Here is a 14,238-nt window from a genome sequence, read left to right as displayed (position 1 = left end):
TAGCATAGATGCCATTCTTCGGGTGTTATGGGAAGTGTTCCCGGTTCTGGTTGACCTAATTAATGCAGCCTAAAAATCCTTTAATGGATTTGAATATTAGAAATGTGCTAGTGTTTTATGTGTAAACCAGGTTAAAGAGATGGGTCTTTAATCTAGATTTAAACTGACAGAGTGTGTCCCGAACAATGTTAGGTAGGTTATTCCAGAGTTTGGGCGCTAAATAGGAAAAGGATCTGTCGCCTGGTGTTGATGTGTGAAAACATCGATAATACTGGTATCACCGTGGGGGCGGGGGCGTTCCCTCTTTTCCTTGCTTTCCTAAGCTTTTAAATAGCTTGTAAAAGCGGCATGCACATTTTACTTTCACTTTCAATTGTGGCAATTTGCTGTAAAGCAATTGTTAGTTTTTAGTTCGTTTGAATTTCCCCCTTTTCCTCGCTTTCCTCACTTTTTTTATATCTGCGCAAATAAATCATAAGCAGTTTCTCCCAACTACCGGTTTTCCGACTTTGTGATAATGTGACATCACATTAGCCATAGGCTCCGACCACGAATGTTGAATGTCAACATAGAACCGCCCTGAGCGAGTTCACAGCGAGTTTTGCAAAGTCTGCCATTGCTGCACTGACGAGAATGTCTCCCAAGAACTTTAGGTGTTCTGTAGCTGTATGTATGAATCCACATAGCTCAAAAATCTGAGCCGCTGAAGACAAGGTGGATTAATTTTGTTTTAGAAGAAAATGCTCCCTCAACTCTACTGAAATACGTTTATATCTGCGCAAATAATTTTACACCAGACTGCTTTGTGAATGAGGGTCAGTATAAAGCAGGTTTTGCACAAAAGCTGCTCGTTGAAGGATGGACCAGTGCCAACTGTTTGTGATCCAGCTACACCTCCAGAAGAAGTATCATGTTTTAGTTTTCCAAATTGCCTTTCTGAAAGAGCTTCTTGACACTTTGTAGGGCTAATATTGCTAAAGCTACCATTGTCTGTCTGTTTTCACTTATGCTGCCTTCACGTGCTACCAGAATGATTGTAAATAGGAATGTAGGACTTAAAATCGCATATGAAAGCAATGTGAAGTCGCCCGCTGTAATTAGTCGAGTTCATAATCACAAGTGGGGCTTATAAAGTTTGTATGGCACCATGAGTTATTTTTATCGCGCCATGCTCCCGTTTGTGTAATTCATAAAGTGCTTTTTTTTTTTTTATGCACAGTACAATCAGATGACTGACTTTTAAACCGAGTGTGTTTTCTGTGAAGATAACAGACTTGTACTAATAGTGGAGTGTTTATTTGCAAAGGCTAGCTCTATATTGCCAGAGCTTGAGCTTTCGAAAATCTGCCCTCTTCTCCAGGAGCACCAGCTCATTTGCATTTAAAGGGAAAGATGAAAACAGAGTGTTTTGGATCATACCCTAAAAGTGGCAATTTTAACAAGCTATAAAAAATTATCTGTAAGGTATTTTGAACTAAAACTTCATACACTCTGGGCACATCAGAGAACTATTTTACCTCTTGTAAAAAGGGGCATAATAGAATTAGTGGCAATTCGGCGTCAATTGCTTAAATGCAACAAAAAAATACAACATCAAACTCATTTTAGCCTATATATAAAACATAGAACTTTTATTAACAAAATGAATAAAAATACACCTAATATAAAATAACAAATAACTTGCATAAAGTTTAAATAGGTATACAAAACTGGAAATAAGTAAACATGTATAATATATATCCAAAGAAATAAGAAACGTAGAATGTTTATTAGCAAAATGAATAAGAAAGCTTGGAGGCACGGCATACAACTTGATGTCAAATAAAATAAGTAAATTACACAAAGTTTAAAAAAAGTAAAAATCAACAAACACTGTGGAACCAATTAATTAAGAAACATGTTTAAAAAAACTTTCAAAATCACCTTAGATAAACAGCAAAAGTCAACAGACTTTTCAAAATCTAAAATATTGCCAAACAGGTACTTTTGCATTTAGTTTAGAAGCTAAATCATCTGCCATCGTCTTCTCAGTCAGCTTGACTCACTCTCCTCACTGGATAAATAAAAACTGATTTGTCATGCGACTGTCATTCGGCACGCTGCATTGAGAAGCCGTGTTCGGTTTTTAATTGTAGTGTCTGTTCTTTTACTGAACTAAATTACTATAAAAAAAATCAAAACGACGGTGTGGGTCGGTGCCGCGGTGGGCAAGTGACGTAACAGGTGTTGCGGCTTAACAGTAGGTGCGTTTACATGGACACTTTTTGCTTCCATTGGAATGAATTCATTCTGATTTACGAATCCGAACGTAGTGTTTACATGAACGCTAAATAAAGTGATGGGTTGATATGCGCGTTTATATGTCACAAGCTTCTGATCGGATTTACTCTTTTGACGTGCACACTGTATGAATATACAGAGTTTCCCGCTGCTGCCGCATACTGTTTTAAAAAGCACACATGATATTTATCTACTTCGGGTCCTTATTAGATGACGACCGACCAGCACATGAACTGCTGTGCTGCTTAACGTTACTTAAAAAAAAAAAACCTTGTAAAAGTGCCCCTTCCCGCACCCAAAACTAGTCATCTGTTGAAAAGAGTCTTAAACAAGGACTGGTGGGACGTGGTCCTGTTCCATTTCACATACACTGAGTGAAAGGGGTGTTTTATAATGACAGGACACTTATTTATGACACTTTATTCATCTGGAAGAACACCTCGTCCCGCGCGCCATTACGTCATTATGCTAGTTCTACGTCATTACGCATGCACAGTACTTTCCAGTATCGGTTTTCAATCCGATCAAGTGTTTACATGTCCTCTCACACGGATTACTAAAGGAATAAACTACCCCTTATAAAGCCGATCGAAATGTTAGTCTGATCTGGATTACGATCGGATTAGTAGGGTCCATGTAAACGCAGCTAATGTTATCCCGTTAGCACAGTCTATTGCAGCAAGCCTAATTCTAAACTCCGCTACATCATAGAAACTGGGAATCACTGGCACCAATTTTTCTACAATCTATCTAGGCTTGCAGTGTTTTTGGGTAATGTAGCCCTGATCCTCTAAATTCATTGCAGCAGTGTTGCAAAAGTGCCCATATTTATTCATTCATGCAGTGTTCCAAAAGTACCGATGTTTATTATAATGGGGTCATTTATCATGTGCCTAATGTGTCTAAAATTCACTTATTGTGTGGTTTGTGATTGTTAGGACGATTTGAGTGTGGGAGATGATATTGATGCTTTCTTAGAGACTCTGGAGAAGAAAAAAGGCATGTCATACCAGAGCGCAGACCACATCGCCACTGAAAACAGACCTGTACTGTACGTAGAACATAGGTGAGGTGCATGTGTGATATAATTCTGTGCCATTCAAATGTAGTAAATGTAAAAGACATATTGCTAACACTTTTATTTATTTACTATTAATTAGTTGCTTATTAGCATGCATATTACTAGCAAATTGTTTGTTTATTAGTACACACAAAGCACATTTTAATGTCTATTATGCATTACCATATGCTAGATCTTTTATGCCTACCACATACCTAACTACAGTACTACAACAACTACCTTACTATCAATAAGCAGCAAATCAGGAGTTTATTGAGACTCTCAGTTTATAGTTTATATGTGTTCTTTAATCTAAAGTGTTGCCCAAATATTTAATCTCAAATGATCTATTTTTCTTCTGGGTCATAAAGGAATCTGAATCCAGAGACAGAGTTGAAGAGATATTTTGGAGCTCGGGCTGTTCTGGGAGACCAGAGGTAATTCCATAGTATTATTTTCAGTTTTATGGTTTTTACTTTCGGGTAGTTTTCCTTAAATACATTTTATCCAAAAGTTGGCGAGTTGTATAATTTGTATACAGTATGTGGCTTGAACAACCAGATCCATTTGCACATGTCCAAGTCTCGAACCATATCCTGAAGTGGTTTGAAATATCAGATTGCAGTATAGGGCTGTGTGATTTGGGGAAAATATCTAATTGTGATTTTTTTTGAAAGATATTGCGATTGCTATTTGATTTGCGATTTTAATTTTGCAAAGACAAGCTTCAGCTTAATATTGTCAATGGTGTGCAGCACAGTATTGGTATCTTTACCCTGCTTTAAAAAACAACAGAAACCGTCACAGAAATTCTTACGGTTTGCATTATTCCAAAAGGAATTACTGTTGTTCTATTGTTTCCCATCTGCCAGATTACGTCCCACCAATAGAATCCATCAAATACCAGTGTAGACTACATTATAGTTTACGATAAAGCCAATATAATTCCCATTATAACCCTTAAATCAATTAAATTTTCTATTGTGTTTTGGGAGGGGTTCTGATGTTTTTTTTTTTTTTTTTCAGCAGGGAATATTATTATGGTATTACTACTTCTACAGAATTTAGGCCTACTTAATTATTGAATTTCACAGGAAAGATTAGTTTATTTCGTGTTAATAAAGAACTGTATTACTTCAGTCATTTATTAAAGTATTACATGGGTTACATAGGCTGATTTATTCATTTTTAAGTATTTGGGATTTTAAGAACAAGTGGAAAATGAGCTGAATGTTTCATTTCATCCAAGTGAAATTAGCAAAGCAGTCAGACTGAATTTACACTTGTTTTATACATGGAGCCAGGCGCGAGTTGACACAGGTTGGGCACGTGCGTCTAGGTGTTTAATTTTGTTCAATGTTGCCAGATGTGTGACTATTAATGGAGACAGGCGTGCGGTGCGGAGCCGCATGAGACGGCAGAGAGGATGAGTATGAGCATTACGAGACACAGGCTGTGTGCATCTCCTAGCGAAACATGCATTATAAACTTCTTTCAAATTAGCATCTGTTGGGGAGATAAAATGTGCAAGATATTGTTCATGTACTAATAAAAACATCTAAGAATGTATCTTTTATTGTCAAGTACTGAAAGTAGAACCGATAAGGAAGCTTTTGATATGTGTTGTGACAGCTCTTGCAAATTAACGTTACCTTTTTTTGTTTGGTGTCTGTCATTTGGAAGCCGAAGTAATCTTATATTACATAAGTTTTTCTTTAGTAGTAATTTGCCTAACTATCGATCTGACCCTGTAGACACCATAATCACACACTCTCTCTCTCTCTCTCTCCCGCTCACTGATTTTTTTTAATCTTATTTATTTTTTTTTTGGGGTGTTTTTTTTTTTTGGTTGTGGTAGTTTTGATTGGGGAGAATGGAGGTGCGCTCACTCTATTGGTTAGGTAGGCTGCCACTCAAGGCAGTAATGCATATGCTCTGGAACAGAGTAATATCGCCTCCACATTGCAGGCTCTGCGATTAGCAAAACAGCAACGTCTCAAATCGCGATTTCGATTAATCGCACAGCCCTATTGCAGTATGTCTTGAATGTGTTGTGGAAGACAATTTACACCTGTTTTTTTTTTTTGTTTTTTTTATTCTGAGATGGATATCAAGTTAATGAAAGCACATGAATTGACCAAGTGTAGAAAATAGTTCACCATTCTGCTGATGTCTGCCTAATTGCTCTCCTCTTGTTAAGTGTAACATTGCGTGTGTTACTGTTTCCAGGTCCAAATGGTATATCTGATGCCAAAAACATATAGGAAACAGTATTAATATACACTCACTTTAGACAGTCATTTGTATAGTAACGTTAATTTATAAATCATTAATATTATATAATGTTTAACAGATCTTTGGTCAATTTATATTCAATAGCTACAAATTTGAGAGAATGTGCTTGTAAATGTTTACTAATGAACTTATTGAACATTAAATAATGATTAACAGAACATTATTTAATGTAAATTACAATGTTTAGAAATTGTATTATACTTTCAATTTATATATGATTATGCACTTTTAACAATCTGCAAATTATATTATACACTGATTAATTTATAAATATGCATTTGAATGCTTATAAAAATCTGATTAAAATGATTTATATATCATCTGATGCACTTTTTTATATTTACAAATGTTGTGAAAAGTGACACATTTGCATTTTTTTTGTGGCGTGTATGACTTCTACTACTTGCACATCTTTACAAGTCATTTATTAATTATTTCTTCATGTTTTTGTAGTACCCAATCTAAAGTTGAAACTACTCATCATTAGTGTTTATGAAAGTTTACTATTAACATTTAGTACCTTTATGGGAATTGGACTTTTAGCTGGTGTGACAAAGTCTGAGCAAAAGGTGATTAGTTAAGAGAATTTACATTCTTGCTAAAGACATAAACATAACAGCAATACATAACAACAAGAACAGCATATCTGAAGAGAAAAGCTTTGCTTTTATTGACTCCATTATAGATTTAGAAAGTCCACTTTAGACATTCTGCTGACTAGTGATCGACCGATATTGATTTTTTTTTTATTACCAATATCAATTATTTGCACGTTTATGTGCCTGTTAACTGATATGCAGAACTGATATTTATTTACTGTTATAAAGTAAATAAATGACTGAGTGAAGTGAGTTGATATTTATTTTTTGTTTTTAGTTATTTAATTGATTTTGTGAAGTAAAGTGCTTAATTTTTTTTGGTTTTTATTTTTTTTTTTCATTTTATATTAAAAATGTAAAAGAAAAAAAGGAAAGTTATTATAAAGTGATACCATTCGTTACGTCACAACTTAACAAGTGGATAGCAATCAAACACCAGATATTGAACACGGTCTAAACAAATGGATCTAATTTCATCACTTAATGATTGATGGTGTGTAAGTCCCAAAGATAATTCTTGAAAAACAAATGGGATTTGTGTTCCGTGAATAAAGCCTGAGAATTGCAATTCTGAATGCTTTCTTGTTTGTTTGTGTCCATATTCAGATCAAAACAGAGACAGAGGCAGTTTCATCGGTGCACTTGGATGACTATTTTCAAAGACACATGGCCCCGCTTCAGTCGACCAGGTCAGACCTGCCCCAGTTTCATATTTTACCAGAATGTTTGTTCAGTGCTCAGAAATATCACCCAGAGCTGCTGCTGTATCAGTGTGTAGGATTTGGGCAGAGCCGACCTGTGGGTTTGTGGGGCCCAAGGCAAAATCATGAAAAGGGTGTTTACCAGTATGGACATGATATGCCAAATTTTACATTTTGTCAGTGGAGAACAAGTAATCCTTGTCCGGCAGTAGCTTTTTTTAAAATGATTACTCGAGGCCCTAAATGATCACCTGTATCGCTTATAGGTTGGGTCGGTGATGGATTTGGGGATGATTCACAGTAAAACACAGATGTGTTCTTTCATATGACAGGGGCTCACGGGGTGTTTGTGTGGCTTGTTTCACTCGCATGTCACGGTCTGTCCAGTATAAAGCGCACGGCGAAGGAATAGAGTTCAAGAAAGTAATATAATAAATCCACAGGGAGAAAAGAACAACCACATGGGCGCTAAACAATAGCAGACCCTTAACTGAGGAAGACACAGGGTTTACATACATGGGGAAGGTAATCAAAAAAAAAAACTGAAACTGGTGTGGAGGGATTGGTAGCTTAGAAAACAAACTAGTGGAGGGAAAACTATGACAAAGGAAAGAGATCTAAATATATGGTGTGGATTGATGGACAGCCAGAAACCTAGGAGTTGTGATGGATCATCAGTTAAGCTTCACAGACCATATTGCTACAACCATATTGCTCATTTTTAAAAAACATCTAAAGACTCATCTTTTTTGCCTGCACTTAACCAACTAATACTAGTGCTTACCTTTCTTTTTCTTGTCTATCATATTCAAAAAAAAAAAAAAAAAAAAAAAAAAACCCTGGCTACGTGTTCTGTACTAGACTGACTGAGACTTGTCATAGCATGTATACCGTTGTTGTTTCTCTCGTTGATCTGATTGTTTCTACTGTTCTCATTTGTAAGTCGCTTTGGATAAAAGCGTCTGCTAAATGATTAAATGTAAATGTACTGAAACTAGTGGAGGGAAAACTATGACAAAGGAAAGAGATCTAAATATACACGTCACAGCGTGAGGATTAATTTGGATTAATAGGTTTTGTTGTTTAGTGAATTAATGTTGGCACTGGATGTGGTTTCAAAGACTGTATTAATGTGGGCATCTTGGACAGTCTGTTGAGTGTTTGAGATGACTACAACAAAGGCTGATATTTCATGGCACTGTTTTGCTCTAAGAATATCCCTACATGGCTATAAAGACTTACATTTTTAAATAACATGTTTTAATTGATGATACAATCTACAGGAATCAAACAGTGCTTGGGGCACAAATATATATGGAATTGGCAAAATTAGCACGGGGTGTGGTAGGGCTGTCAAAATGGCTGAAAAACTAAATTCAAATTTTACTTAAATATTATTTATATTCAAATTTAAAAGGCATAATTTCAGTTAGGGGGAAAAAAGCTTTTAGCTTCTCTCCTGAGGCCACAAGAGGGGTGCATCAAGCAAAATATTATGCACATTTCTTTAACGCATAATAAAATAACACGACTATCTTTGAAAAAAGTGCATAATGTTTAAAATCATGTTTACCATATATAATTAATAAAGTTGCTTAAACAATTAGAAACAAAACAGAATCATGCATATATGTATAGTTTAATACAAAGGACCGAAAATCAATCACAAAGAGTACTTTCTTCATTTAAAAACTTGAGATGCAGTGGGATGGGGAAAACCGCCATAAAGTCTCAAGACTTGTTTTTTTAAAAGTTGAACTTGCATTAATTTTACATAGCTTTCTAAACATGCAACTCTCTTGGGTGAGACACGAGTGCAGCGGTGAAAGATGTCCCTCTAGAAAAATGCGATGAAGATGTTTTCTGTGTAAACAGCTTGGTTTCGGTTTTGACAAAAACAACATCTTTACCGCATTGATTGGTCTCTCTTTCTCCAATATTTTGACAACAACGTAGCAGTGCCCCATCTAGTGGGTTCAACTGGATAGGCTAACAAAAACATTACATCGTCTTCACATCTCATGTGCCACTGATAAGGCTGCCTGATGCACACCTAAAATTAGATTTTTTTTTTTTTTTGACAGCCCTAGGGCGTGGCGCCCCCTTTTATGTGGTAAATAAACAAAAAATGGCAACAATTATACTAAAATAATTAACACAAAATTAATAATAAAAAAAGTCTAGGTTGTGAAATTTAGATTAGATCTGCATATGCTGCATGAAAGATTTTTTTTTTTTCCACATTTTAAGCATTGCAGCGTTGAGCATTTTAGCCAATCACACATACATCTGTGAGTGTATTGAGGTGGTTGACGTGACATATATTTTCTGACGTGTGCTCTCTGTCTGCTGGTGGAAGTGTGCTCACCTGTGTGTGCGCGCATGTGTCTGTGTTCATCTGTGCTGACCTGCCTGTGCGCGATACAGAGAGCAGAGGAGAATTGCGAACGCGTGACCATGTAGAAACAGAAATTACATGGCATCATGTAAATAAGATAAATAACATAAGGCTATTTAGTTTGTTTAATAAAAGAACAAGGTATAGACCTGTTCTCAGAGCTGGGTAGATTACTTATGAATTGTAATCAGTTACTGATTACAGATTACATGACAAAATTTGTAGTCAGTAATATAATCTCTTGGATTACACATTTTTGGTAACATAATCTGATTACTTTTGGATTACATTTAGATTACATTTGTGCTAACCCTTATTTGATATCACATATAATGAATTAGTCTAATCTTGTGCTATTTTGACATAATAAATAAATAAATAAATAAATAAATAAATAAATAAATATATTCCAAAAAATATATATTTAATTCACCAACAAGAGCCACAATAGCTTCTTTTTCAAGTGCAGTGTATGGAAAGTTAATACTTAAAAAAAATACTAACACTAATGTACCTTGCTGTTAGTGTTTGCTAGTAACACTGAATAAAACAAAATCACATCTTATGATTTTAAAGCATATTTACTTATAATTAAGTAAATTTAGAAAACATTACAAAAAACAATATTGAAAAACATTAAATTAACAGCAATATCCCTGCTAGGTCAAATATAAAAAATAAAAAAAAAACCCTAGAAGTGTATATGACTGTATCAATGAAAAACATCAAACAATTACATTGTGAACATGAATTCTGAAAAAGACCAAATTCACACAGAAATGACATTTCTATCCATCTCAAAACATTTTAAGTGCATACAGTAGTAACAATGAGGAAAAGACACAAAACGTTGTAGTACACATGCCAGACCAGCATGTGGCGCTGTAATTCTGCCGTAGAGACACATTAAGAACGGAGAAGACATGGACTATGCGCATAAACCTTGCGCTCGGTATACAAACGAACATGGAACAATACATTTATTAATTTGTGTTAATGTTAGTTAATAAAAAGACAATCGTTCAGTGTTTGTTAATGTTTTTGTTGCTGTTACGTGATGTAGCAGTGTTTGACTAGGGGTGAGACGTGGGCTGATGGCGTCATCGTTTCAGAAAATATACGGATTTGTGGTCCACATGAAAACGCAAAGGCGGCATTTTCGAATTTATCCACTCTGGGACCCGGTTTAAAAAATATCGGTTTCGATCTCCCAAAACGCCGGATCAGTGTGGACGAAACAACTATACGATACAAAATGTATGCGTATACAGCGAAACGCATCTCCACGTGGACGGGGCTTTGAAGTGCATAAGGTAGTAACAATGAAGAAAAATCAACATTACAAAAAATATATTAAAGAACATGAAATTCCCAGCAATAACTTTGCTAGGTCAAAGATTTCCGTGGACAGCAAATTAATCCGTGGTAGGCAGATCTTACACTGAACAGTGACATTTTCCCATGACTTTCTTTAAAAATAAAATGATGTCAGTACATCAGTGATTAAAGGCTGCGTTCCCCTCTATTTTCCATTATCATGTTGCTGATTTCTTCTGAGCGCGATTCTGACACCCCTCCCCCTCTCCGCCTGAAAAACCGCCTGAATAAGCGGCAGGTTTATTAGGAAAAAATATAAACGTTAAAAAAGGAAACTTAGGAGAATCAGTTAATTGTGAACAACTTATTACCATTGTGAAATTATATGTAATCATGTAATCCATAAAGAAGTAACTGCAGTCTGATTACGAGTATTTTAAAAAGTAGTTTACTCTAATTACAAGTACTTGAGATTTGGAATCTGATTACGTAATCCAGATTACATGTAATCCGTTACTACCCAGCTCTGCCTGTTCTATAGGAAAGGTAACCTTAAATGACTTCTGTTGTGATCTGGCACTATATAGAAAATAGTGGTCGACCTATATATCGCCATACCTGATATATCGGCCGATATTTCAAATATCGGCATTGGCCAATAAGTTTTTCTGTTTGGCCGATGCATTTGAGGCGGGACTTTCAGGGCTCTACGCTTACTTTTCTTTTTAGGAGCACTTTCTAATCAATAATCAAAAATGTGATAAAAACAATAGCCTTACCATTACGAGGTGATATTTGAGTCCTTAAAGTGACTTACAGTGACATTTTTCTAACTTTATTAAAAGCATGTCATCTTATATGTCAAATTTAAAAATGTATATATTTTATAAGTTTTTTAAAAATTAAAATTAAAATGACAGAATAAGAACAAGTAGAATAAGAAGAATAAATTACAAGAAAAATTAAATCAGTATTAACAAAATTAATTTGTACAGAGGTGGCACAGAAGAACACGTGGCTTGTAAATATATTTTCAGACATTTAATGTGGCTCAGAGGTGGCATGAGTGCACTTAAATCCATAAATTCATGTTCAGATTAATGTTAAATCTAAAATTTTGTATATAGAAATATTAAATCATTTAAATAACTGAAAAGATACTTTAAAAATGAAACTAAAACTTGCAGCAGGTGGCGGCAAGTCACTGATTTTATCACCGAATCATTCATCCATTTGATTCTTTCGAACCCCTGATTCGTTCAGGAATGAAGCAAGCGACTGGAAAAAAAATATGATTCCCAAAACCCAATGCACACAGACTTCCCAGATTACAGAGTGGCCTGTCAGTTACAGTGTTTACTTTTTAATTATATTTTTATTAAATATTTATTTATTTGTGAAAAAAGTTTAAAGTGTAAGTATGTTTATTTTATAAAAAATTTTTAAATCCATTTTCAAATTATTTAAAATTTCTTAAATATTAATTAAAATAAATACAGTTATATCGGCTTTATATCTGCCCTGCTTTCCAAGATATAGGCATCAGTATCGGCTGTAAAAAAACAATATCGGTCGACCACTAATAGAAAATAAAATAAAATTAACTTGACCTTCGAGGGGCACCCCCTAATATAATGGCAGGGGAAACACTGATGTTGATATGTTAATGCATGTAGTATTATTACTCATTTTTTTTGCATATTCTGGTGTTTTGAGGCACATACTATTCTTGAAATGTAATGAATATCAACACACACATCAGAGCTGTCTGCCGTAATGGCCTGGGTATACTTCATTTTCCATCCTGCTCCATCTACCACACAGTTGAGCACACAAGCCCTTCAGAGTATACTCTATTGACTGAGTGTAGATGGACTTTTTTGGCACATGTGGTTTAACTAGTGGACCTTTTGTTTTTGAAAGCTCAAAATAGTGAAGATGGCACTGACAGAATTTTTCCACTTTATATCTTTAATTTCTATTTGTTTTTTAAAGATCATTTTCTGCTGCCTTTATTATGGTAGGGAATCGAAAACCGAGAATGGATTTTTTTTACCCCAACCCTAACCCTAAAGTTCTCTTTAAAAAGTACTGGAACATAATGGTTTTTGGTTTGTTAACAGTACTTAAATGTTGCATTCTACAAGGTAAAAGAAATTGCTTTATCCAAGTTGTGAGTTTGCAGTCTGAATTTAATGTAATGAGAGAAAAAGACAAAAGAGCAAAAGAGACAGTTTTGTTGTTATAACAACTTAAAATAATTAAAATCAACAAATGTATATTTCTTGCATGTTGTTTTTGTTTAGTATTTTCGTATAGCTTATAGGTAGGACCATTACTATACAGAAAAGTAAAGGGTCAGTCCAAAACCTTTTTTTTGTTCACAGTTTACAGCATATGTGTTGCACATTATAGAAGATGATGAATTTTGTCATTATTTATTATTGTGCAGCCCTAATTTAATTACGGATATTAAATGACCTGTGTGACTTCATTTAATTCGATTTTTGATTCCATGTTAACAAAATAGTGTGTTAATATATTTGAGAATTTTGTTGTGAGCACCGAGCAGCTGTGAAGTGCATTTGTGAGAATCTTTGGTATGTTAACTCCATTAAAACTGTCGTTGCTTCTTTTAGGTATCTCCATGAGTCTAGTGGAGTCTAAAGATGGCATTCAGCACTTCACCTTTGAACATAATCGTGACTATCAGCAAGTCCAGTTCAAGTTTTTTGATGCGGTTGAGTCAATGGACCCCAATAACTTTGTGGTAATTTTATTGTTAACCACAAACTATTTGGTTTTCTTATATATTTGTATACATACACATATATATATATATATATATATATATATATATATATATATTTATACATACACACACACACACCCACATATATGAGTGTGAAATATGTATATATGTATGTATGTTTTGTATATATATATATATATATATATATACACACACACACACGTGTGTACACACACACACACACACACCACACACACATATATATAGTGTATATATATATGTATTGTATATATATATATATATATATATATATATATATATATATATATATACAACACATACATATACATATACATATATATATATATATATATATATATACACACAGATACGAGTAACAGATGTGTTAGCTATGTATGATGACACTCTGTTTCTCTGTTTTTCTTCAGGTTCTCCTGCAACTTAACCCGTACCACATTGATTCACTTTTGCAGCTGTCAGATGTATGTCGCATACAAGAAGATCAAGAGACTGCCAGAGATCTCATCGGTGAGGAAGTACACTGATGCACTGAATATGAGACCAGGGATGTGTGTGAGACAGTATTTTACTGAAAAGCTTGCAGGGCTCTACGCGTACGTTGTTTAGTAGCACTTGTAATCCTTATTTAAAATAATATTTAAGGGCATAGACAAAAAAATTGTAGCACATTTTAAGTCCAGTGTTGTTTTTTTTTTAATGGTAATGTTATGTACTACAAAATATCATTCAGAAGTAAACATAAGAAAACAAATCTTATTGATTATGGTAGAATTCAAGAAAATAGTGTGAGTCAT

The 14,238-nt window shown here is 34.5% G+C and overlaps 1 protein-coding gene across 3 annotated transcripts in view; it reads left to right on the top strand.

Moving 5' to 3' along the window:
• Positions 1–14,238, top strand: part of tcf25 (transcription factor 25 (basic helix-loop-helix)) — a 119,286-nt gene that overhangs the window by 11,515 nt on the left and 93,533 nt on the right. For all 3 annotated transcript variants that reach the window (XM_042775019.1, XM_042775018.1, XM_042775020.1), the window contains exons 4-8: positions 3,219–3,346; positions 3,712–3,777; positions 6,841–6,923; positions 13,290–13,420; positions 13,852–13,951. In XM_042775019.1, the coding sequence (XP_042630953.1) occupies positions 3,219–3,346; positions 3,712–3,777; positions 6,841–6,923; positions 13,290–13,420; positions 13,852–13,951 (508 nt within the window). The remainder of the gene's footprint in view (positions 1–3,218; positions 3,347–3,711; positions 3,778–6,840; positions 6,924–13,289; positions 13,421–13,851; positions 13,952–14,238) is intronic.

This window comes from Cyprinus carpio, chromosome A18 (genome assembly GCF_018340385.1).
Source record: "Cyprinus carpio isolate SPL01 chromosome A18, ASM1834038v1, whole genome shotgun sequence".
NCBI lineage: Eukaryota > Metazoa > Chordata > Actinopteri > Cypriniformes > Cyprinidae > Cyprinus > Cyprinus carpio.
This window is presented reverse-complemented; position numbering and strand designations above follow the sequence as displayed.